Consider the following 27,551-nt stretch of genomic DNA (forward strand, 5'->3'; position numbering starts at 1 on the left):
CGTAATTGCGACCAGGTGGGCACGATTGCTCATATCTTTTGGCACTGTAAAGGGTTGACCAGTTTCTGGGGTAAAATCTTCGAGATTATCTCGGACACTACCGGTATACTACGTAAACCAGATCCTGCCTTAGCACTACTCTCCCTAGGTTTAGAAACCTTTCCATCCCATATGCGTATAGTTGTGGCTCATATCTTGATTGCAGCCAGAACAGTCATAGCAAGATACTGGAAGCAACCTATTGCTCCCTTGCATTTAGAGACCTTGAGGCAAGTCAATCTCCAATTCTCCTTAGAGCGAGCCTATGCCTTTTCCACCTTCAAAGGCCCCAAATTCCACAGAGACTGGTCAATTTGGTCAAACAGAAAATATTTTACTCCGTCCTGTTGACACTTTTATAGACACGTAGTTCAGGATGTGTCGATGTTTGTTTTTTCCCTTTGTTTTGCTTCTCCTGCTGATAGTTCCGACGGCAGATAGTCCACGTTATGCATATTTTATATTTTTATGCTTTTATAACATGCATTGTACTCCTCCTTTACGGACATTGACTTTAGCAATTGCATGCAAACCTTGTTGTTCATGTATTCCCTACCTTATGTTCATCCCTATTATTTTATTGTGTTTTATTTTGTTATACGTGTATTTTGAATATTTCAATAAACATTACTGAAAGTAAAAGTCCTTAAGCTGATTCTCTAAATGCTTTAATCGCTTGCTGACTGTATATTGTAAATATACGGTGGCAAGGCGGCTCTCCTGCACAGGATCACATACCTAGTACATGATCCTGCACTTGGATCAGCGGGTGCTCGATGTCTGCCAGCACCTGCTAATGCTTCGGTACAGTCACAGAAAGGCGGTTGGTCTGCCTATGTAAACAAGGCAGATCGCCGTTATGTCTCTATAGAAGACATGGATCCTGTGTCTCTGCTAAGTAGGGGCACCTATCCATGCCTTCTCCTAGTACAGGCACCTCCCCCACAGTAGTAAAGCACTTGTTAGGCGCACATTTAATCCTTTGATCGCTCCTGTTAACCTACCCGTGTCACTAGTACAGTGACAGTGCATATTTTTTTAGCACTGATCACTGTATTAGTGTCACTGGTCCCCAAATAGTGTCAGTCTCCTGACTGTTGCCACAATATCGCAGTCCCGCTAAAAGTTGCTGATCCCCACTATTACTAGTAAAAAATAAAAATAAAAATATTCCATAGTTTGTAGACGCTATAACTTTTGCACAAACCAATCAATATACGCTTATTGGGATTTTTTTTTTTTTTTTACCAAAAATATGTAGCAGAATACATATTGGCCTAAATTGATGAAAAAATTTGATTTTTTTTTGGGGATATATTTTACAGCAGAAAGTATATATTTTTTTAAAATTAAAATTGTCGTTCTATTGTTGTTTTATAACGCAAACAATAAAAAATGCAGCGGTGACCAACAAAAAGGAAGCTCTGTTGGGAAAAAAAGACATACATTTTGTTTAGGTACAGGGTTGCATGACTGCACAATTGTCAGTTAAAGTAACTCAGTGCCGTATTGCAAAAAATGGCCTGGTCATGAAGGGGGGTAAACCTTCGGAGATAAAGTGGCTAAAGAAGAACTCCTTGCAGGTTATAAATTCTGTTTTTTTACCTATCTAGCAAGGTGGTGGGTGTCATGGCCCTTTCTTAAAAAGAATACTTATTTCAGAATACTTATGGAATTTCAGAATAGTTCAGAATTTCAGAATACTTACAACAGCTACTGTGAATGATGGGAGTCTGTGTTCTGCTTGTGTGTAAAGGCCCGTACACACGATACGTAAATCGGAAGTAAAATTTCGTCCGATGAACGATCTGCCGTTTTTCACATTGTTGGTATGGTGCTTTCGACAGCCCATTACGAATTTGTGGACGACAAAATCTGGATGTGCAGGCTATAAAATTTTCATCGTATGTCAACACAACGTCCAATTTTCATTTAATTGGTGCAGGTTTAGTCCGAAAAAAATTGTAAGAGCAAAACTAGGCATGCTCAGAAACGAAAGAAAACATACAAAACTATGCAACACATGAAATCATTTCTGAAGTAGAATTCTGTCGTATGGGAATTTTCGTAAGAAAGTAATCTCTTTGCGACGCTTTCCATATGAGACTAACGTGCAACAAAAATCGGACGCAAGATCGTTCGATAATCTGATCGTGTGTACGAGGCTTTAGAGATCAATTGTAGAGGTAACCAACCACAGTGATGATCACTGCTGGTAATTAGAATGTTGTCCCACGAGCTGGAAATCTCTGTGCAGAGCGAAGCTGAGAGTACCATCGATACAGCCCCCCCCCCCCCCCCCGCCTGCCTTCTATTTCCCTGGCATGTGCTACTGCTCTGCATTCTCTGGCTGTGTGACATTGCCTCCCTGCTGTACATGTTTACTATGCAAATGACATGAATGAACATAGTTTGCACTGCAAAGGGAAATCTTGTTTGGCCATTTATCTCTATGCACCAGACTGTTTCAAATTATGGAATAAAATAGCTTTTTTAATAGTTTTTCAGAATTACCCAGCACTGCCATTATTTTAAAAGATCTATTTTCCTCCCCCAAGATATGGATTGAAGATGTCCTCTGTCCTGCAGTACAGAACTTTGACCTTTAAAAGACAGCACACATCTGGCATTGCTGCCACCCTGGGTTACACTTGGACTGCTGTTGCTGCTGGCATGAATGGATCTGATTATAACAGACAGATGATCTTGGATGAGAACTCGGTGGTATGCCCCTGGACTTCTCTCAGTAGAAATTTAAATGAGGGGAGTTTCTGTCCGCCAAAAACAGAAAAGATGGAGGGGGGGTTACTGCAGTCAGGTGCATAGAGACTAATGCCTGCATGGATTCCTCCTTGTAGTGCAGACTCTGCATTTGCTGCAGGGAAATGGTTTCATATGAGCAGTGCTCATAGTACAGTAGAATTGGAAGCTGGGAAGAATACTCTAAACAATTGCCTTCCTGCTTTACTGCATAGCCCTGTCATTCTGGCTGGAAGGTCCTAAGCAAAAATTGCTTTTGTAGACTTGAATGTGGGAGGGGCCAAGTTCCCATAACTTTAAATAAACACAAGTTTATTTAAAAAAAATAAATAAAAAAATATTATTAATATTAATAATAATTATAATAATCATAAATTGACATACAATGGATTTTTGCAGGAAAAAATGGGCATTTATTATCATTTATTTTTTTTCCACAGGAGCCTACAAAGAATTGCACCCATGATGAGTGGATCATAGGTGCAATGCCAGGCTCCTGCAGAAAATAAACACACACCATAGCTGTTCTTCAGGAATTGGCACAGTGTTTTGCAGTCAAAAAATGTATTCCTTGATGTTTTGTCTACTTTACTGGAATTATTGCTAAGGCCTCATTCACACTTGTGCGACTTGTCATACGACTTTGGACCCGGCATGACCCCCTCACGCGATGCACCTCATGTTTCCCAATGTATAACGTTCATAGCTATGCAGCAATTTTAAAGTAGCTGCTGCCCTGCTTTGGGTCTGACTTTCAAGCGACGTGAGGCTATAGACTAAACCCTCAAAAGTTTGAAAGTTGCACCTGCATGATATACATGTGACTTGTGTGGGACTTGTGAAAAAAATGCAATGGGGACCCCAGATCCGGCCCCCCCCCCATGTCAGTAAGTATGGGGTACATAGTACTCCTACTCATTCACCGAAAAAGTGAAAATTTTATTAAAAATACAACACAAGTTTTTTTCTTTTATAAAAAAAATATAAAAAGTCCCTTAGTGTAGATCCATCGTCAATCACAACGCCCACTGCCAACCCGAACAAAAGAAAAGAAAAAAACCTCCGGTCCCGACTAAGGCACCCGCCGTCTGAAAGCTCTTTAATAACTAGGGGGCAGGGCCATTTAGCGACATCACCGGCAGGGGAGATCATCCATCCAGGCTGAAGTAAAGAAATCTATGCATGTATGGCCAGTTAAAATCTCTGCTCAGACAGATGATATAATATTTACTATAGGCTTTACTTTTTTACTTGAACATAATAGTACAAAGTAAAGATGTACAATTTTACAAGGAGAGGTTCCTGTATAGAAGTTTTAAGATAGCTCCATAGCCCTTGTTCATCTTCAAAATCATTAAGCAATTTTCTTGTATTAACAACCTAGTGTTCCATGAGCTAAAATGACAAACTGCCTCATCCTCTGCTTGGACAGCAGTGTTAATTTTAATGTCAAATTTCAATTTAGTTTTAGTCATAGTTTTTTTTTACTTAAATGCCATTTTAGCTTTCATCGTATTTTAGCAATCTGAATTATTATAGATTTAGTCATATTTTAGTCGACTAAGATCTCCAGTACTAGTGTTAATTTTGTCTACAAAAATATCTTTGTCAACCAAATTAACACTGTTGGACAGATCTCCAGAAAAGAAAAATTAAAAAGAAAAAAAAAAAAAATAGGCCTTGTTTACACCTGGCAAACGACAGTGTATATGTGTCAAAGCAGCGCTATAGATAAAACAAATGTGCAAATAATTGCAATATGCAACAGTGAATAAAGTGCAATATAGAACAGCAAACTTTTAAGAGCAATATGAGACACCAAATATTTAAACATGCATGTTCCAATAGGAAAATGCCAGAGAGTGAAGTATGGAAGAGCGTTCAATAAATTTCAGATATACATCCAACACTTAAAGAATAACTCCACTTTCTTGGGGGAAAAAAATAGCAAATAAAGAAAAAATAATATTGTGTATACAATTGCGACACAAATCGTATTGTAAATGAATGTTATTAAAAATTACCTTTCCTTTTCAATCTGCACCTGTTGTAATTTTCTGAAAATGCAATATGGCTACCTGGAGCTTTTCTGTACACAGGATGTTTACTGCACACCCCAGCCACCCTAGAAACATAATTTCCTACTTGTGTGATTGGCTCACCAATTTTCCCAGAAGTCTGCCTAAGATACAAGTTGGATTTCAGGCATCTCCTTCAACAAAAATCTTATTTTTGGTGAGATACTCCAAATAGGAACACGTCTAAAAGGATGGCCCTGCAGATTTTCTCATTAGTGCCCTGCAGGTGCACAGCTGGTTGATATTTTTGAAACCACTCTCATTAGACCCACTCAGCACAGAGGCACAGAGAAACAAACAGTGATTTCTTCAGATTAACAAAAGATAGGAATCTGCAACAAAGGCGGTTATTGGGTTTGCACCGATACTGGTATCGGTGCCGATACGAAGCATTTGCAAATGCACAGATACTTAAAACCGATACCTGCTGGTTTGGTTTTTTCAGATGTCAGCAGGATTCTTCCTGCAGCAATTATCAGTTGTTAAGGAGCTGGGCCGCCGCATCCTTAACAACTGATGACTTATTAATCCGTCAGCGGGGTTCCCTGCTGACAGATGAATGTAAACAAAACCAGGGACAGCTGCCGCTAGCCATCAGTGGTACAGGAGCATTCATAAACTCATAGATGGTAAGGTGCACTTCACTGCCAGGTTGAATGGATGGATGGCTCAGCCCCTGAATCTCCTGGGGGATCTTGACAAGGGACAGTGACAGCCAGGGAGACCCGAAGGAAACACGCTCACGGGCCAGAGGAGACCTGCACAGACTCAGAGTGCACTTTGGAAGCCGGCAGATGCTGACGGAAGTGCTCCACAAAAGATACACACAGTGAGGGCACTGGAAAGCCAGAAAACAGCCGTTAGACACTGGATAACTAAAATCCAAACTGGGAGGATGCCAACTCGGTCCAGGACTACATGACTATGTGACCTGAAGAAGGGGGTTAAACCCCGAAACCTGTAGTCTTGGACTGGGTCAGCATCCTCCCAGTTTGGATTTTAGTTATCCTATGTCTAATGGCTGTTTTTCTGGCTGCATTGTCTCCAGCTTTCTGGTGCCCTCACTGTGTATATCTTTTGTGGAGCACTTTCACCAGCATCTGCTGGTATCGGACGTCCCCTCTGATGCTGTGCAGGTCTCCTTCGGCCCGTTAGCGTGTTTTCTTCGGGTGTCACTGGCTCCGTCTCTTGTCAGGACACTTCAGGAGATCCGGAGTCTGTACACAGGAGCCGTTGTTACCCCCTGTGCTGCCTGCTGGGAGAGAAACCCACTGCTGACTGGCTAATGAAAAACTTGGTTTAACCCTGTCCTGCCCTATCTAAAGGTTTAAAGCTGTCTAAAGTATTAATTAGGAGTCCTGTGTTAACTTTGTGCTGCCTTTGGAGAGGAGAGGAGACACAGCTCATTGGCTTAATTAGGATCCCAGTGTTAACCCCTGTGCTGTCTGCAAGGGAGAAAAGCCCCTGATTGGCTAATCCGGATCCCATTGTTTTACACTGTGTGCTATTCAATCCATCTAATAGGCACTCAAACATGTTGTATGGACTGCAGGAGGAGGGGGGCATGGGATGGAGGAGATGGGACTAGAGGAAGATGTAGGATGACAACATGGACCTCCTAGCTGTGGTGCTGGCAGTACTGAGTGTTGGGAGTGCTGTGTTTGCTCATCACTTGGTCTTATCCAAGGGTTAATATTACACAGCACACTGATAGACGATGTAGACCCCCCTCCCTTTTCCTCCTCCTCTTCCTCCTTCTCTTGATCTCCCTAAATGCCAAAAATAGGTATCGGTAATCAGCATCAACGAGTACTCGTTGCTAAAAAAAAGTGGTATCAGTGCATTCCATAGTTGTTATAAACCTTGCAATGTACATAGATTACCCAGAGGAGAATGTTTTGTTTTTCTTAACAAAAGTGGAGTTACGCTTTTACCGTGCATAAAAGAAACAACAACTGTGCAAACAAAAACGATGCATATATAAATGTCCATATGCCATAATATAAAGGAAATTGTGAAGTCCATAGTGAGAACAAAGATCATTAGCATGTGTTCTTCCATCTCAGCTGCAAAGAGATCCACCACCGGCTAGGAATAATCATCATGCCTCTTACAAGAAAAGATTGGCTAAAGGTTATAATGGCCAAAAGCGCACAAGATGTTAACACAGGCTGGGCAGTCAGAAAACAAAACGATGGTCATCACTCCACAGTCATTCCCAAAGGAATGTCAGGAAAGAAATACAAATCTCCATCTTGAAGTCCATAATAAACCTCAAAGTTTATTGAAAGCTTATAGCAGGGATCCTCAAACTACGGCCCTCCAGCTGTTGTGGAACTACACATCCCATGAGTCATTGTAAAACTCTGACATTCACAGACATGACTAGGCATGATGGGATTTGTAGTTCCTGAACAACTGAAGGGCCATAGTTTGAAGACCCCTGGCTTACAGTGTTCACTTACCAGCATCAGAGCAAGATGGATCAGCTGGCTGATAGTGTAGAGCAGGGAGCACTATATGGTGCTTGATGGCTAATGCTGACGGACGCCAAGAGTAGCCTGGGGGAATGGGTCACACACACACAGCGTCCCTTCATCTCGCTTCACATATACTCGGCAATGGTGGTGGTGGTCAGGGAGGATTACTGGGAGGTCTTTACCAAACTTTGAAAGCTATAAGTAAAATAAATAGAACAGTTGCAAAAATGGTCTGGCCCCCAGAGTTTAATAGTGGAGCACAGGGTCTGGCAGTAAAAGGGTTAATAACGTTGACCTTTGTTTTGTACTGTGAATTAAGACATTAAATGTGTGTATTTCTGAGCAGTATGACCTGTAGTATACATATATCAGATTTTGTTTACCAGATCGGGAACTCATTAGGAATATTACATTGATATTGGTACATGTTTTCTTTTCTGCAGGTTGATGTTAGGAAGTCTGCCCAGTCTATGATTGACCGCTTGCAGAGACAGATCATTGTTGCAGACTGCCAAGTTTACTTAGCCGTGCTTTCCTTTGTTAAGCAGGAGCTGTCAGGTGAGTGTCCAGAATAAATGAGATCAGCCATTCCCTATGCTGGCTGAAACATTAATATGTGTGTCAGAATGCTGCTTGTTCTCTGGGAAAAGGTAAAAAAGTTAGGCTGCCATTATTGGCTCTGTTGGAATATTTTCAAAATGACACACAACCGATGTTAAAAAAAGTATTTCATACAGAGCATGGAATGGGTTTATTAAAGGTATATACATTTAAATGAAAAATAAAGTCCTCATCCTTATTCTCCATGTTCTTAACTGTCAGTCACTCTGAAATAAAAAACATATTGCACTTAAATGTAGCCTTCCTTTCTATCTGTGCAGAAAGGGTATCAGCTGTCTTTATGCTTCTAGTGCCCTGGCAGGGAGATCCTCACCCATCCCTGGCACAACTGCAACCAGCTGAGCTTGGCTTTTCAACTGATTTTCCAATGCCACCAACCTAGGACTATGAAATGCTGCAGCATCTGAACTCTAGTAGGATTCTCTGCTGGAATATGGAGAAATCCATTTTGGATTGGTGAACACTAAAGGCAGCTGAAAAGCTGTGCCAGGGATAGGTTGTGATCGCTGATACTTCAACCTCAGTCTACTCAAAAGAAAATACATGTATTTTGTATGGAATTCTTTGTTAAACCATCCACAAAGCAAATTCCAACAATTCAGAAAAAGATTTAGCTGCAGGTATGTAGTTTGTAGATTTCTTCTTGGTGAGTTTATGTAAATTGGCTAGCTTTGGATCACAGCCATGTTAAGTATAGTGGTCTTTTTTAAGTCCATAAATTCATTGCAATTATTGCACCAATTAGAACCCATCATTTGGATGCTGCAAAAGAGAAAAGTGCTCCAACCGGCACCAACCAATCTCAATACTTTCTAAATGACCTGGATAATAGAAATGTTAAAAATTAATTAACCTACAAACAACCAATGAGAATTAATTTTGCGTATGTTACTACAGAAAACTGAAATCTGTTTGGTTGCTTTGTGATTTCATACTCCATCATCATCGTTCTTTGTATTTCTTTATTAATTGAGTTTAAATAAAATCAAAATGGTCATGTATGCCTTCGCCCCCATTGACACTTAGCGTGAGCATAGCTAGGCATTTAAGAGTGTTTTTTATTGTGCTTTTGTATAAGCATTTTTTGCGTGACTTGTATAGTATTTGCATTATTTGTCCTAAAGCCTTTTAAATTAAAGTGTCTGACAAACGCATGTAAATACAGTAAAACCTTGGATTGCGAGCATAATTAGTTCCGGAAACATGCTTGTAATCCAAAGCACTCTTATATCAAAGCAAATTTCCCCATAAGAAATAATGGAAACTCAGATGATTCGTTCCACAACCATTTATTCATAAGTCCTTCAGTTTATAGTCCATATAAAAAGATTATAGCATTGCGATAGGTTGTGTATCCATAAAATGTCCATCCACAAATAGCCGCTTCCACAAGGGGATTAGAAGAAAAATCCAGCAGGAGTTACAGAGTATCAAAGAGATGAGAGGCGCCTCTAAGTGTAGCAATATGATTCCATTTAATGAAGGTACAACATTAGCAACTCACATGGTTGATGAATAAAACAGGCACATCTAAGTATGCAGGCATCCGGGGTAAAGCTGTCCACATAGACTATCTTCTGCCCCGCCGGCTGCCAGTCTGTAATCCTGACCGGGAAGACCATCCTTGCGTAAAGCGATCTGAAAGCAAGGGGCAGCATGCAAAGGATGACGTAGATGACGGTGCGGAGGATGGTCTATGTGGACAGCTTTAGCCTGGATGCCTGCATCCTTCGATGTGCCTGTTCCAATCATCAACCATGTGAGTTGCTAAATGTTGTACCTTCATTAAATTTAACCATATTGCTACACTTAGAGGCGCCTCTCTTCTCTTTTATACTCAGCTGTGACTTGAGGCTACTTGTATATCAAGACATCGCTTGTATATCAAGTCAAAATTTATTTGAAAATTTTGCTTGTCTTGCAAAGCGCTCTTAAACCAAGTTACTCTCAAACCAAGGTTTTACTGTACATGGTTTTCAAGTTTTTCAATTGTTCCCATTAAAGTCTATGGCAGTGGTCTCCAAACTGTGTGTGGCCCTTTGCTTGCCTTTATTCGTCCCTCGGGATGCTGTTCCTCAGACTGACACCAAGGATGAGGAACAATTCCTCCCACTGACACCAATGATAAGACACTATTCTTCCACTGACGCCAAAGATGGCACACTACTCTTCTCATGGACACCATCGGTTCTGCCCCTATCTACTGATACAATTTTCTACTCCCAATGGCCACAGGCTGCCACCCCCCCCCCCTCCTTAAGGCCCCTTTCACACAGGCATTCCGTATGTCCGTATATCACCCCATCTGTTTGCGGGTGATATACGGACATAATCCATGTCAATGGGATTGCGGATGACCATCCGCTGACATCCGATTTGCGTCCTTTCAGTTCTGTTCCATTTTTTGGAACAGAACCCTGTTTTTCTTCCGTTTAAAAAACGGAAAGGACGCAAAAACGGATGTCAGCGGTGTCATCCGCTGACGTCCGCAATCACATAGACATACATTATGTCCGTATATCACCCGCAAACGGATGGGATGATATGCGGACATACGGAGCGGATGCGGATGACACAAGTGTCATCCGCTCCGTGAAAAAAAAAAAAAAGTGCCGCAGCAGACGAAATAAACTGAGCGGCCGTGTGAAAGAAGCCTAAGTCTAAAGAGCAGTAAAATGGCTCTTTGTTTAGAAAAATTTGGAGACCCCTGGTCTATGGAGCCCAAAACACATGCAATTCTGCCCCAAATAACCTAATGTACTCTTCAAAGCTTCATGTAACAGGTGTCAATACTCAAATATGAGGAGGTCCATTGAGAAGAAAGGTTTTTTGTTATCTTGAGCGTTGTCATCTTTTGGGAATTGGGAAATAAAACACTCAAGTGTAAATAATCCTTAGCAACCAATCAGAACTCACTCTGTTGAAATAAGATAACTGGTGACCAGGAAATGCATGTAATACATGTGATAAAAAAAAGACAATTTTGTTATCAAGATTACCATGTAAAAGTCAGATTATATAAGTTGATTAAAGTTTGTCTAAGGATGGTGTTGTAATAATAGAAGAGATGGTTTGGCGTTAGAGCTTTGACAACCAAATTATGTACCTCCTTAGAAAATTGTGAATTCCCACTTGTTTTTAATTTTTAATAAGATGAGGGAAGCCATTTTTTTTGTATGGTTGTTCTTTCAGCATATAAAAGGAGGTTAGCAGTTCACCATTCATATACGCAAATACAATGGAGCTGCTGCAGTCATAACGTCTTTTACAAAAGACAGCGCCTGAGGTTTAATGAATAAATTATAAGCGATGCACTTTAGAGCATTATGATGCCAGCATCGAGCCGTTTAGAAGCTATTTGCATTGCAGTTTAATATAAATATTCATCAGCAAATTAAAAAAAAATTTCTAGAGTTTAAATCTACACAGCATATAAAATAAACTGTAAATATTCTGACTTGTCTGAACCATGTACTATACTGCTTGTATGTTATCTAGTCCTCTTTATTTGCTTGTAAAGTATATTCCATCTGCTCTTAACAGACATTGGGGGTTTGTCATTTTGTAAACAGATTTAGTAGGCCTGGGGTAAACTGCTCCGCTTTGTATTAAGTTATTGGTAAATAGCATTGAAAATATGCCTGACTACGCCCATTTCAATACTAATGAGAACAATTTTGGATTTAAAAAAATAAATAACTGAGAAGGGACAACTTTATTCCAGTGCTTTAAGAAGAAAGGTCTAGAAGTGGAAAAGTGGTTTGCCAATGTCCAGTCCATAAGCAAGTGAAACATTAGCTATGGCAGAGTTACAGTGGTGATCGAAAGTTTGGGCACCCCAGGTAAAAATTTGTATTAATGTGCATAAAGAAGCCAAGGAAAGATGGAAAAATCTCCAAAAGGCATCAAATTACAGATTCAACATTCTTATAATATGTCAACAAAAGTTCGATTTTATTTCCATCATTGACACTTTCAAAATTACAGAAAAAAAGAAATGGTGTCTGCAAAAGTTTGGGCACCCTGCAGAATTTATAGCATGCACTGCCCCCTTTGCAAGGCTGAGACCTGCCAGTGTCATGGATTGTTCTCAATCATCGTCTTGGAAGACCAGGTGATGTCAATCTCAAAGGTTTTAAATGCCCAGACTCATCTGACCTTGCCCCAACAATCAGCACCATGGGATCTTCTAAGCAGTTTAGAAAACGGAAACTGAAAATAGTTGACACTCACAAAGCTGGAGAAGGCTATAAGAAGATAGCAAAGCGTTTTCAGATGTCAATATCCTCTGTTCGGAATGTAATTAAGAAATGGCAGTCATCAGGAACAGTGGAAGTTAAAGCAAGATCTGGAAGACCAAGAAAAATATCAGACAGAACAGCTCACAGGATTGTGAGAAAAACAATTCAAAACCCACGTTTGACTGCACGATCCCTCCAGAAAGATCTGGCAGACACTGGAGTTGTGGTACACTATTTTACTATAAAGAGATACTTGTACAAATATGGTCTTCATGGAAGAGTCATAACAAGAAAACCTCTTCTACGTCCTCACCACAAAAATCAGCGTTTGACCTTTTGCAAATGAACATATAGACAAGTCTGATGCATTTTGGAAACAAGTTCTGTGGACCGATGAGATTAAAATCAAACTTTTTGGCCGTAATGAGCAAAGATACGTTTGTAGAAGAAGGGGCACAGAATTTAATGAAAAGAACCTCTGTCCAACTGTTAAGCATGGGGGTGGATCAATCATGCTTTGGGGTTGTATTGCAGCCAGTGGCACAGGGAACATCTCACGAGTAGAAGGAAAAATGGATTCAATAAAATTTCAGCAAATTTTGGATGGTAACTTGATGCCATCTGTGAAAAAGCTGATGTTAAAGAGAGGATGGCTTCTACGATAGGATAATGATCCTAAACACACCTCGAAATCCACGGGGGATTACATCAAGAGTCGTAAACTGAAGTTTTTGCCATGGCCTTCACAATCTCCTGACCTCAACATAATTGAAAATCTATGGATAGACCTTAAAAGAGCAGTGCGTGACAGACAGCCCAGAAATCTCAAAGAACTGGAAGACTTTTGTAAGGAAGAATGAGCAAAGATACCTCAAACAAGAATTGAAAGACTCTTGGCTGGCTACAAAAAGCATTTACAAGCTGTGATACTTGCCAAAGGGGGCAGTACAAAATATTAACTCTGCAGGGTGCCCAAACTTTTGCAGACGCCATTTTTTTGTTTTCTGTAATTTTGAAAGTGTAAATGATGGAAATAAAATCTAACTTTTGTTGAAATATAAGAATGTCTAATCTGTAATTTGATGCCTTTTGGAGATTTTTCCATCTTTCCTTGGCTTCTTTATGCACATTAATACAAATTTTTACCTAGGGTGCCCAAACTTTCGATTACCACTGTATACTCTGCCTTCATAGGAACTCTAATTGCATGACTTCCAGGGTGGCGCTCACCTCTCTGCCCTTACCTGCCACAAAGTCTCACTTCTCCTGCAGGATTGTCAATCCTTAAGCTGCATTCTTCAAAAATATTAAAATACATTAAAAAAATCTTCTAAAAACAGCGAACTCTTCATAATTAGCAGCAGGAAGGTGAATCTCTGAAATATCTGAGGAACCAAAGAACCTGCAGTTTTCCTGTTGCTGAAATACATGTGGACAGACATTCTGTTAAAATTGCAGTCAATGCTTTAGGGCTCATTCAAACAAAAGTCGAAAATGCTGTGTTTAGGCTAAGTTCACACTGGCATTGAAAGCAGATGTTTGAGGGGCGTTTTTAATGCCTCTCAAACGTCTATGCAAATAATACAATGGACAGCACACAGTGCTGTTAACATTATCAAAACATTAAGCGTTAGTGTTGCTTCAGAATTAAAGCCCCATATTGAGTTGTTGCGGTGCGTTTGCAGTGCGTTAGTACATTATGTTTCCCCTAACATTAGCTGGATGTTAAGGAGCCGGCTGGGAAGTCAGCCACTGCATCCTTACCAACGAATGACTCAAAATTCTGAACAAAAACAGTGTGGCCCCCCTGTTCAATCCATACCAGGCTCTTTCAGGTCTGGTATGGATTTTAAGGGAAACCAAAATGTAAAAAAATCGGTATGTGGTCCTCTTCCCCCAATCCATACCAGGCCCATGGGTCTGGTTAGGATTTCGAAGGGAACCCCCATATCAAAATTTAAAAAAAAAATAGTGTAGGGGTTCACCCAAAATCCATACCAGACCCTTATCCAAGCATGCAGCCTAGCAGGCCAGGAAAGGGGGGGGGGGGTGAGCGAGCGTCCCCCCCAACCATATCAGGCCACATGCTCTCAGCATAGTGAGGTTCTTTGGGACAGGTGGTTGATCTGGACAAGGGCTTCTTCCCCACAACCCTGGTCGGTGGTTGTGGGGGTCTGCGGGCAGGGGGCTTATCAGAATCTGGAAGAACCGGACCCCTTATGTGAATGAGTATGGGGTACATTGCACCCCTACTCATTCACCAAAAAAAGTCTCAAAAAGAAAAAAAAAACTGTTTTTGACAAGTTTCTTGTGTTTTTGTTTTCTTTTTGTCACTTTTTTTGGTGAATGAGTAGGGGTACAATTTACCCCATACTCATTCACATGGGGGGGATCTGGGAGCCTCCTTGTTAAAAGAGGGTTTCAGATTCCAATAAGCCCCCTGCCCACATACCCCCACCACCACCAGACAGGGTTGTAGCTACTTATATCGCCCAACTATATATTATAGGAATCAATGCACTCCTCTGCATCTACAAACAAAAATGTGCACTGTGTTTAGCAGCGTACAAAAAAGATGGCACAGCTGAGTCCAGGGCCATACATATCTGCAGAGTTTTCTCGTGTACGCATGTGAACATTTAAGTGAGGTGCAGTGTGGTGCGGCGGCAATAATCCACACAGTTCCAGTGCGATGAAAGAACTTGTATTGAGATAATGCAAAGACAGTTCACAAATACTCGGGGGGAGGGGGAAGGCCGCCCAGACAGAAACACTCACTGTTCCAACAGCATGTATAGAGCAAGATTCAGCCGAACTAACAGCGCCTGTTGAGAGGCAGAATGCAGCCTGGCCGTCTTGTGCCCAAGCAAGGAGGTTTTGAGTCCTATGCTTTTCCTCCTCGTAAGGAACTATACCCTGCCGCTAGTTCTGTTCCTACCAAACGAGGTACCTGTCCCTACTCTACCAACTCGCAACATGCGTGCCAAACCTGGGAGCTAGAGCCTTAAAAAGATTCTGCCTTACCCAAGATGGCTGCTAAAGTCACATGGGGTGGAAGCATCCAATGAGAGAGCTTCCACAGTGACCCAGGAAACCAAAGCAGAACCTTGTTACTCTTGACTTCCTCTCCAACTGCAGTTCTGCTGTAGAAGAGCATCACCTGCAGTGGAGAAAGTAGATTGCACCTGCCTACAAACACATGCATACACACATCAAGTAATCAGAAGAATTGTATGTGTCTAAATGCCTCTAAATGCAAATATTTTAGATGTGATTTTTACACCGATCTTCCACTTGTTCTGCCAGCAAGAACCTGCATTCCGTGCAGAAAACACATTTCTCTTACGTCCTCTGACAGTCGCCGCCCACTCATACAGTCTTCACCAATGGGTATTGACCCTTTGTCCATACGAGCAAGCTAGGCAAAAGACTTGTTAAAACACAAAGTAATTTACATAGGCACACCTATGGGGGCTGTCCCACTGGTCCAATACCCCCCCCCCCCCTGCTATCAGCCATCCCAACTCAGTTTGTCTTCTGCCTAGTTAGGAGTGAGATAGGCTCTCCCTGTGCTAGTGGGAGAACTTTAGAGTTCCTGTTAAGATTTTATTGCTGTCTATGACCAGGAACAGGAAGAGAATTGATATCCCCTTTATGGGGACACAGATACTCTTTTAATCCCACTCTATCGAAAGCAAAAAAAAAAAATAGTTGTAGTTCAAATTTATATCTAACGGTAAAAGCATTTTAACTGTCATTGTATAAAGACAATGATATTTAGGAATTTAAAAAATGTCATGAAGAAAAACTGTGGATTTGCACATAGTAGCCAGTGAGGCAAATGCTCTGTAAACTAGATATCTACACTCTAATTCTCTGTATAAGCAACTTCTGCAGTTTTCACTTCTTCAGATTTTTGTTGTCTATAAGAATAATTGGCCATTATGCCTATGCTGATGTTTTCTTTTCCATTGTCCTTTTGCTTCATTTCAGCATACATTAAAGGTGGTTGGATCCTCCGCAAAGCATGGAAGATTTACCACAAATGCTATATGGACATTAACTCCCTTCAGGAAATGTATCAGAAGAAGCTGTCTCAGGAATCCTCGCCCTCTGACGCCGCTAATGATAATCACATTGCTGCTGAGGGGGTCACGGAGGAGGCTCTGAACAGACTGAAAGGTGCTGTGAGCTTTGGCTATGGACTTTTTCACCTTTGCATATCCATGGTGCCCCCAAACCTGCTCAAAATCATCAACTTGCTGGGTTTTCCAGGAGATCGTCTGCAGGGGCTGTCTTCACTGATGTATGCAAGTGAAAGTAAGGACATGAAGGCCCCTTTAGCTACGTGAGTAGCTATATTGCAATGCTTCGGTAGTTGGTATAGTGTTTATAGTAAGTAACCAGTATATGGAAGGGGAAGCAATGAATTTAAACAGATAAAACTGCTCTATTGTTTGTTACTGCTTGGATTCATGAAGTGAGGACAAACGCAAGGTCTACATGGCAGCTAGTGGCCTTCTTATGTTTGCTTTGTTCCCCAACCTGGCTTCTGGTACACTACCAATGATGTGATCGGGGTTACATCCTCCTGGTAGTCCCAGCAAGCAGTGGGTGAAATATACAAAGTTCTACTTCACTTTTTGGACTTGTCATGCAGTATCTGTTAACATTAAATAACTTATTATTTTATGGTTTGTATAGACTGTTGTGTTAGCGTTTCGGTCAACTGCAGTCAACTATTCTCTTTTGACCATATATTTTTTTACACATTTAATGGGATGTTCCATAAAAAGATCAAAGCCTTCTTGATAATTTAGGCAATCCTCTTGATGCCATTTGTGTTGGGAAATTATTTAGCACTGAGACAAGCGACCAGGAAGGGAAGGTGCCCAGTCCAACCCCATAGCTAAGCCTTCTTTCTCCCCTAGGTCTGATGTTCATTAAGGCTCAGTTCACACTGCTGTGACATGGGATCCGACTTGTGAGACCCCAAGTGGCATGACATGTCAAATGTTTCCCTCTAAGAGCCGTCTTAACTGATTACTACAGAAGTTGCGCCAACTTTAGAAAAGGTTCCTGCACTACTTTGGTCTAACTTGGGTGCGATTTCAATCATTGTATAGGGTCCAAATAGCATCCAAGTTGGAAGCAAATCTTAGGGCAAAGTTGTACAACTTTGCTGTCACAGCAGTGTGAACCAAGTTGTAAGTGGAACTTTTTACCCATAGCAACTTGATATTTCCATTTAACATTACTTGGGCGAAGGGAACATTAACCACTTTTTGTACACTGCCAGCTGAGAATAAGGTCTTTTGAACATATATACCTACTGTATTATTGAGTGAATCTCCGGGATTAAGAGAGAAGAGTTATTATGTCAGTCAAAATGTATTTCAGATATTGAATTTAAATAATTTTAATATTTTTAGGTCTTAAAAGGGCTGAAATGATAGACATTAGAAGGCTTGAATAAATCATTATTATTATTATTATTTTTTTTTTTTGAGTAATTCATTATTTTTAATAAACAGTATGCTCCTGTGATTCCAGTTTTTAGTATTACAGTTTAGATCGTTTAGATTTTATAGTTGTGATTTTTTCCCATGTTAACATCTGTTCTCACATCTTTATTTGAATGTTCCCCTGCCTTGTCTATAACTTGCATAACTACAACATGTAGCAATGTTCTTCTCTTACTGCAGGCTAGCCTTGCTGTGGTACCACACTGTAGTTCGTCCTTTCTTTGCACTGGATGGAAGTGACAATCAAGCAGGACTAAAAGAAGCAAAAGAGATTCTACACAAAAAGGAATCTATATACCCCAACTCCTCATTATTCATGTTCTTCAAGGGAAGAATACAGAGACTAGAGGTACCCTTACATAAATTATAAATTTATATGGCTGTTCCTAACCAGGGAATTTTAGGATTTCACACATTATAGGCTGGAGAATAAAAAGTGATTGGTTGTCATTAGAATGGTCTTTGTTTTTTCTTTGCCTAATTTTTTTTTTTTTTTTTAACTCCTTCTCATCTGGAGAATACATTCACTACTCTTTTGCTTTACAGATAAACATCTGTAGCTTTCACCTCTTCTGAGGTCTACAAACCAAACCCTTTTATAGCAGAAACACTAGCTCCTACATTTGCCCCATGTGCCTGCCATGGAAGACTTTATGCAGCATATTTTTTCTAAAAAGGGGATAGAGGTTTGGGAAACAGGGATGGGGCTTACGAGCAGTACAGAGACAGGTTCAGTACAGACAGGGACAGTACAGAGACAGGTTCAGTACAGACAGGGACAGTACAGAGACAGGTTCAGTACAGACAGGGACAGTACAGAGACAGGTTCTAGACAACATTTTATTAAAACCAGCATTGACGTTTTTAGCATTTTAAGCTACAGTAACTCTTCTTTTGGAATAGCCTACACGGGCCAGTCTTCGCTCACCACGTGCATTAGTAAACCTTGGCTGCCCATGACCCTGTCACAATTTCGCTGTTTTTTCTTCCTTGGACTACTTTTGGTAGGTGCTGACCACTGCAGACCTGGAACAACCCACAAGAACTGCAATTTGGAGTCGCTGTCATGCAGTCGTCTAGTCATTACAATTTGGCTCTTGTTAAACTTGCTCAAAAATCCTTACGCTTGCCCCAATTTTTCTGCTTTCAAGAAAATTAAACTTCAGGGACATGTTCATTTGCTACCTAATATATCCCACCCACTTTCTGGTACCATTGACTTGAGATAATTAATGTTATTCACTTTACATGTCAGTGGTTATAATGTTATGGTTGATCGGTGTAAGGCAGGCCATACATGGTGCGAATTTCTTTCCTGCAGCCACGGGTTGCAGAAAAGAAATTTGCTCAATTCCCCCATCAACACACAGGGTTAATGTAGGAATCCATCCTGCCGGGCTATTGTCTTCTCCCGGCAGGGGAGGGTGGGGGAAGCCGTTCAGGCTGGGAACAGCGATAATCGCTAGCGTCTAAAGCAGCCGCTAGCTAAAATTGCAAGAGAACCAGGCAGGCTGGTTGTACCTAAGTTGTTCGATCAATCAACTTGGTGCATTCAGGTTGCGCAATAGTGGTTTGAATCTTGGCGGGTTCCCGCTGAACCGGCCAAGATGCGAACCGTGTATGGAAAGCCTAATTCTTACGTTCTGCGGAGCTGCAAAGATCCCATTGTTGGGATCTTGTCTACATTTTAAATGTTCTTTTAAGCCTGTCACTAAGGTCTTTTATTAGATCAGCAATATCTGCCTGTATCTTCAAAGCACATTGCTCTGTGTGTTGATAGCTTTCAGATGACTTCTAAAGCCAAGTAATCACAAATTTATAGAGAACAGCACCCTTCCGTCTTGTGACTCAGATAGCTTTTACTTTGTCAAAATTGTATGAGTCAGATAAGAAGCACTTAGATCCTTATGCCTGTGTTAGCATGGAAAATTTGCACTCCGCTTGAAATGATTAAATATAATGTTTTAAAGACACTTTAGTACAGTAGATGTGGGTGTTGTACAGAACATACTGAAGCACAGTTTGTGCCCCAGACAAGTTGCTTCTTTTCATTTGCACGTATAATTATTCCACTTGGTCGCACATTCAAACCAAAACACATGAGCAATAAAGCTAATAAGATGGTTGTTGGTTGTTGACAGCTTCTTGCAAACATGTTTATACTAGGTCCTTCATATTACGATTTATTCGCTTTGTGATTATTTCTGCAGTATTTATGGAAGTGTCCAATGGTTTAAGTGGGTTTAACTGGGATTTCTCAGCACCAGGTATAAATATGTCCTATGTTGATACTGTTAAGATACAATCATTATTCAATTTGCTTTTTACTTGTTTCTTTTTTCAATTACAGTGTCAAATAAACAGTGCCTTGTCCTCCTTTCATACTGCCCTGGAGCTTGCAACAGATCAAAGAGAGATACAGCATGTGTGTCTGTATGAAATTGGTAAGTGTTACAGGTTTTTTGATATAACATAAGGCTCCTTTTACACTGTCCACCTCCGTTGGCGGTCTCCGTGCTGCTCAGCGGGGGGATCGATCCGCCGATCCCCACTGAGCAGGCAGATAACAGCTCCGTCTCCGCTCTTTGTGCGGAGAGGGAGCTGACAGGTCCCCGCTGTTCTCTACGGGGAAATCGGATGAGAACAGACCACCTGTCCGTTCTCATCCGATCCGCTGGACGGATGGAAAATAGGGTTTCCATCCATCCGGATTTCACAGACAGGATCAGAATCGGATAGCGGGTGTCAGCAGACATGTCTCCGCTGACATCCGCTGCCCCATAGGGATGCATGGAGGATCCGGTCAGATCTGCCTAAAAACTGACAGGCAAATCTGATCGGATCGTTCGTGTGAAAGGACCCTAAGGAGTTATACATCCAAACTAGTCCAGTCGTATTTAATGCCACGTATGTCATGGTGTGTTGTCTTACATTGGCCAAGACATCTTGGGGAAAAAAAGATGTGAAGCATTTCAGAAATTAAAGTGATTCTAACGGAAAGGAGTAAAAAACAAAAACAAACCTGTTCTACTACCTGCTGTGCTCGAGTGCCCCTCTTGCTTTGGAGTCACTCAAGCAGGCTCCCCCCTGAGCCACACTGTTTGTGTGTCCATTTACACTCCATGGCTTGGTCCCGCCGCCGATCTCGCCTCATTGGCTCACTGGCTGTAAATGACAGCAGGAGGAGCCAATGGCTCCCACTGCTGTGTATGCCAATGAGGAGAGAGAGACCCGGTAAAGCTGCTGCTCTCATGCACATTGCTGGATCGAGATGGGGCTGTGGGGGAAGCTGCGACGAATAGATTTTTTTACCCTAACACATAGAATGCATTAAGGTTAAAAAACCTTGAGCCTTTAGAACCACTTTAACAAATGCATGAAATGTAGTCTGGTCTGTTCTTCAATACTACAGGGGAGTTCAGATATGAATGAACTGTCATTCAACATTTCATTTATAGCCTTATGGGTTGATTTACTAAAACTGCAAAATCTGGTGGAGCTGTGCATGGTGGCTAATCAGCTTCTAACTTCAGCTTGTTCAATTAAACTTTAACAAAACAAAAAAAAAACTGAAAGCAGATTGCTTTCTTTGCAAAGCTGCACCAGATGTTGCGCACTTCAGTTTTAGTAAATCAGTCCCTTAGTGTCCAGAATTCCCCCAGTATTAAAGATAGGACTATAATGTATGTGAACCTTGATGTTCTCCATAACTGTGTATTTTAGTTAGAAGAATAATTCTTTCCCCATGTGATTTTAAACAGTCCAGACCTTGCTTTCAACTTGAGATATAATGCATAACTTTAAAAGATTATAAAGTGTAGAGGTCATATGTTAAATACTTCTAAACCTGATATCCAGCAGATAATTAAGGCGTTGTCTTGAGGATACTGAGATATTGTCTTGAGGATACTGAGATATTGTCTTGAGGATACTGAGATATTGAGAATGGAATTAAAAAAGTAAAGGTATGCTAAGTTATGGGGATCATTTAGATCTGCTAATGTTGATTCAACTGTACCATGAAATATCTATGTGTATTGAATTCCTCCTAAAAATAGCAGTACAATTACTGGTATGTGAGGGTGCCAAGGCGCTCCTGTGCCTACTTTCCTATATCTTCAGTGTAAGGCTCGGTTTCCACTAGTGCGACTTGCGGTGCGACTTGACACATGTCAAGTCGCACAGCAAGTCAAAAGCCATTGTTTACAATGGGGCCCGTTTCCACTGCCGCGGCTTCAGTTGCGGCGACTTCCAAAGTAGTTTGTGCACTACTTTTGAGCCGTCTTCAGTGCGACTTCCCTCTATATATGAGGGACAAGTCTCACTGAAGCCGCAGTTTACTTTCGCTACGAAGTCGTGCTAGAAGTAGCACGACTTCGTAGCCGCACTAGTGGAAACCTAGCCTAAGATCTATAGGAATGCTGCTACTCTCGGTTGATTTGGAGTGCGATTTGGTGATGTCACTATTGTGCTGCTGATTGTTCTCCTTACTGGAGGTTCTGTCATGAGGAAGCAAAGACCTGCCTCTACAAAGATGGTCACCTCCACAAAGAGAAACAGTACAGAACAATACATGGTAGTCAGCAATGAGGGAATGATCAGCTACAGGGAGACCACGGGCAGTACTAGTGACAAGTCCAATGCCTGGTGCCTGCCTTTTTTTGGGCACAGTACACAGATCCTTTGTTATACATATAATATAGGTAGGAGGAGGGAAAAATTCTAAGAGAAGTTATTGTTAAACTTTTCTTTCACTTTGATGGGCACTGTGATTAGCAACACCTTGACAAGCAAACTCAGTGACTAGATCTCTATGGTTGTGACTAGAACCTATCTCTCCTCTAGCTTCATCCTCTCTCTTCCATTGCAGCTCTGTGTGTGTGAGTGGAAGCGGAAAGCTGGCTGCTGATTGCTGTGGTTGGTCATAGCGATCGCAAGGTCCCATTATCATTGGTTCTCTTACTTTTGCCTGTGATCTGAGCTGTCAAGTGACAGTGAGATTGCAGGTACTGTGCGCTTACACGCAGGAAAAAAAAGCATGTTTTGTAATGTTCACTTAATAGAGGAATTCCCCAACCCACCATTTATTTACAATGGCTGGCTGTGTGAAGGTTAATGCACCTTGCATGGCTAGACCATGGTAACATGCGAGTCTATTGGCACACCATACAAAATTGTAAGGAAGTGTCTTTAACTGGCAAATGCTACCCAATGCACCTTGGATGCCACAATCCTTGACACTTCATAAGTGCGCAGTACTGGATTTTAAGGAAGTGCATTTAACTGGTCAAACTTTCATGTACCTTGGATGTCCAGTCCTACAACCCTTGGTATTCAGTTGGTGCCTTGTAATGAACTGTAAGGAAGTACTTAAAAATGTTGAACCCACCTATACACCTTCAATGTCCAGACCCACCTACCTTGGCCTTCGGGGGGGGGGGGGGGGGTCCTGTATAGGAATGTAAGTCTCTCAACCCTCCCATGCATGGTCCAGGGGTGGCCTGGAAGACAACAAGTAAAATGCCTGACATATATTTTTATGGCTTCATCATCTTTACTATCTTGCTATTATGATTTAGGGCAAAGTGTTAAGCTGGGTGGAACCATAAAAAATAGGCTGGTACATGAAATATGAAGTTTTTATACCTGGTATTACCTTGACTATTAGAATTATGCATGCAAAGTTCTGCTAGGAAGCTAAAACCACCATTTTTTTTTTTTTTTTTAAGTTACCAAAATATTATAGCTACATGAAATAAATACTCTTTGCTGAGTTTTGCTGTCCTAAATGGTAGCATTTTCCAATCTGATCAGTTTCTATGTTGCCTGTTTGCCGCAGACAGGATTGTCCCAGCAGTCAGGACGGTCTACCCTTCTGTAGAAGTAAGCAGTGTATTACTCTGCCCGCAGTGCAGTCTTTTGATCCATTTATGTGCAGTAGAGCTCTGCCCTCTGTACTGTTAATCATGCATGATGTTATTAAGCCACCTAGTGGCAGGAAATGATTCTTTTTTACTTTTTTTGTTTTTAGGCTGGTGCAGCATGATAGAAATGAATTTTAAGGATGCCTTCCGATCTTTTGAAAGACTCAAAAATGAATCCAGGTGGTCCCAGTGTTACTACGCCTATCTCACGGCAGGTAGGTATTCCTCTCACATTTCCAGTTTTTACATTTTGTATATTTGAAGGGAAGACATCGCTAAAGGCAACAGGCACAAATCTTCCTTTAGACACTTTGATTATTAAAGTCTTTAGTCTCTCTATAAGGAAGAGTTACAAAATTCAGTTAGAGGAAGTACAGCCAAAGCATGTTTGGCTGTACTTCTCCTATGGATCACAGGAGTGCAATTCATTCTGCACTCCTGTGACCCGTTTTCAGCAGACAGCGGGCTGAAGTCCGCTGTCTGCTGATGTCACAAAACCATGGCAAGATCGCGACAATGGAGTCTGGATCCGCTCACATGCCTGGACCGTCACTCGGCTAAGCCTCCCAGCTAAGAGTACAATTTATATTTTTTTGCCATGGAACGCTAAAGAACTCCAGGAATTACTATTTAAAATGTTCTGGCTTACAATGGTTTAAGTCTAATGAGGTGAACCTATCTTCTATTTACAAGTTCTATTGACCGTTTTACTGAGCACCGTGAGTACTACTTGCTCTCTAGCACTGGACCTTCGAGTCTTGCAGAGATTGGAGAATTGTGTTCAGCTGCCCTGCCTGTCCCTCCTCTCCTCTTACCCACTTATGGAATGCTTGGTATTATGTAAACCCATTAAAAAAAAACACAAACCCTTCTGGGAAAGGACCCCCAAAGGGAGGTACATGCAGGCAGTAAGTCACACAGCAGCCACATCTCTCCTGTCAGAGCACCTAGAGTATAGTGATAGCTGTGCTCCCTGCCCTCAGTAAAACTGTCAATTGTACATAGTACAATTGACTGCATACACCTGATTAGACCTAACCCATAGTAAAGCAGCACATTTTTAAATAGTGACATCATTCCTGGAGTTCTACTTTAACCCCTTAATGCCTGAAGGTAAAACAAATCTTAATACCTGAACCAAGGTTTTGTAAGTTGGCATGTGTTTGTAAAGCTGTACATAAGGTATACCTTGTGTTTTTTGTTTTTTTTTTTCAGGATAAATTGGACTTTATTGATATATCCTGTTTTTTTATTATTTTCAAAAAACTAAACCCAAAATGTAAAAGTAATAAAACATTTCTCTATTGTTCATTGACAGAAGCAGCTCTGCCTAATCATAGACTATAGGGTACTGCTCCTCCCACTAGGGAGCACTAGGCGGACAAAAAGGCTTGTCCACGCCTATAGGGGCTGTCCCAGCCGGCATAACCCCTCAGGCTCTGCTATACTCAAACAGTTCTGCCTAGCGACAGGGATCCTAAGGAGTATGTTTACATTCTTTGGATTTGGTCCGGGATATCAGGGTTTACTTGGAGACCTCTGCGTCCTTCAGAAAATCGGACGCTCTTTTTGTCCATACGGATTGGCCTTGTAAGGGACTGGCTGCGTCTGCTGCAACTATTTCCAGATGGATCAGACAGACGGTGGTACAGGCCTATTCACTGAAGGGTCAGATTCCTCCTTTTCCAGTGAATGGCGCATTCTACTAGAGCGCTGAGTGCCTCTTGGGCTTTTCGACATCAGGCGCCGGTGCTACAAGTTTGCAAGGTGGCAACTTGGTCGTCTGTGAATACCTTTACAAAATTCTACAAGGTAGATATGCTGGCATCAGCGGATGCTTCTTTTGGCCGCAAGGTTTTGCAGGCAGGGCCGGTGCAAGACTATTTTGGCAAGACCAGCTACTTGCGCCCCCCCCCCCCCTCCCAAATTTTTTTTTTTAAAATGAACTCAACAATTCTAGCGCTAAAACTCCTGCCTAACACTAAACTGATGACCTGTAGGGGCTTTGCGTATGTGCGCCCATGAAACTACGAAAAACGTCAGTTCCGTATATTTTTTCTTAGGCAATGCTTTAAAAGCCCCATACAGATCATCAGTTTAGCGTCAGGCAGGAGTTCTGATGCTAGAAATATTTCTCTCACTCTGGTGTGAGCTGTGATACAAACCATGTATAGGCCAATCATAGGCGCTAAAGCACATGCATTTTTGTGTGTGTACAGCATACAGGTGTGGGCGGGCAACACTGGCACTGGGGTGTACAGTATACAGGTAGGGGGTGGAGGTGTACAGTATTCAGGTAAGGGGGGCAGGGGTGTGCAGTATGCAGGTGGGGGTATGCAGTATACAGGTAGGAGGGCGGGGGGTGTATAGTATACAGGTAGGGGCGGGGGGGTATGCAGTATACAGGTAGGAGGGCGGGGGGTGTACAGTATTCAGGTAGGGGCGGGGGGTATGCAGTATACAGGTGGGGGTATGCAGTATACAGGTAGGAGGGCGGGGTGTGTGCAGTATACAGGTGGGGGAATGCAGTATACAGGTAGGAGGGCGGGGGTGTGCAGTATACAGGTGGGGGTGGTGGGTATGCAGTATACAGGTGGGGGAATGCAGTATACAGGTAGGAGGGTGGGGGTGTGCAGTATACAGGTGGGGGCGGGGGGTATGCAGTATACAGGTGGGGGTGTGCAGTATACAGGTGGGGGAGTGCAGTATACAGGTAGGAGGGCGGGGGTGTGCAGTATACAGGTGGGGGCGGGGGGTATGCAGTATACAGGTGGGGGGTGTGCAGTATACAGGTAGGAGGGCGGGGGGTATGCAGTATAAAGGTGGGGGGGTGTGCAGTATACAGGTAGGTGGGCGGGGGGTGTACAGTATAAAGGTAGGGGGGCGTACAATATACAAGTGGGAGCAGGGGGGTTTACAGTATACAGGTGGGGTGGAAGTGTATAGTATACAGGTGGGGGGGGCAGAGGGGGGTCATGCAGTATACAGGTAGGGGGGGTGGTGTGCAGTATACAGGTGGGGCGGAGGGGTGTGCAGTATACAGGTAGGGGCGGGGCTGTACAGTATACAGGTGGGGGGGTGTACAGTATACAGGTGGGGCGGAGGTGTATAGCATACAGGTGGGGGGGGGCAGAGGAGGGTGTGCAGTATACAAGTAGGGAGGTGGGGTGTGTGCAGTATACAGGTGGGGGTGGGGGGGGTGCAGTATACAGGTAGGGGGCGGGGCTGTACAGTATACAGGTAGGGGGGCGGGAGGGTGTATAGTATACAGGTGGGGGGCAGAGGAGGGTGTGCAGTATACAGGTAGGGAGGTGGGGTGTGTGCAGTATACAGGTGGGGGTGGGAGGGGTGCAGTATACAGGTGGGGAGATGTGCAGTATACAGGTGGGAGGGATGTGCAGTATACAGATGGGAGGGTGCAGTATACAGGTGGGGGGGATGTGCAGTATACAGGTGGGGGGATGTGCAGTATACAGGTGGGGGGATGTGCAGTATACAGGTGGGGGGATGTGTAGTATACAGGTGGGGGGGTGTGCAGTATACAGTTGGGGGCAGTATGCAGCTGGTAGGGAGATCTGTGTCCCCCTGGCAGTAGGTCCTCTCACACACCAGGCAGTCAGGCTGTGTGGAGAGGTGACTCACCGTTAGGCAGGGGACTGTCAGTGTGATGTGTACAGAGCCCCATGCTGGCTCCTCACATCACTGGACACCGAATCCACTCTCCTCTATTACCGATCATAGATTCCTCCCTCTTCCTGACTCTGGACCGTCCAACCCCGCCTCCTCCACGACGTCATTCAACTCCGCCCTTCAGAGTTCCTCATTCGTCCTGCATCTGGGCAGAGTAAGAGAAACAAGGGAGGGAGGTGATGTATGTGAAGGA

At 42.4% G+C, this 27,551-nt stretch overlaps 1 protein-coding gene across 1 annotated transcript in view; it reads left to right on the forward strand.

Annotated features, from left to right (window-relative positions):
- The window catches only part of TTC39C (tetratricopeptide repeat domain 39C), a 151,906-nt gene that overhangs the window by 106,188 nt on the left and 18,167 nt on the right, over positions 1-27,551 (forward strand). Inside the window, exons 4-8 of the mRNA XM_082258676.1 lie at positions 7,801-7,915; positions 16,213-16,567; positions 17,925-18,093; positions 20,095-20,188; positions 23,776-23,883. Coding sequence (XP_082114802.1) covers positions 7,801-7,915; positions 16,213-16,567; positions 17,925-18,093; positions 20,095-20,188; positions 23,776-23,883 — 841 coding nt within the window. The remainder of the gene's footprint in view (positions 1-7,800; positions 7,916-16,212; positions 16,568-17,924; positions 18,094-20,094; positions 20,189-23,775; positions 23,884-27,551) is intronic.

This window comes from Pelophylax lessonae, assembly GCF_965119305.1.
Source record: "Pelophylax lessonae genome assembly, chromosome: 5".
Lineage (NCBI taxonomy): Eukaryota > Metazoa > Chordata > Amphibia > Anura > Ranidae > Pelophylax > Pelophylax lessonae.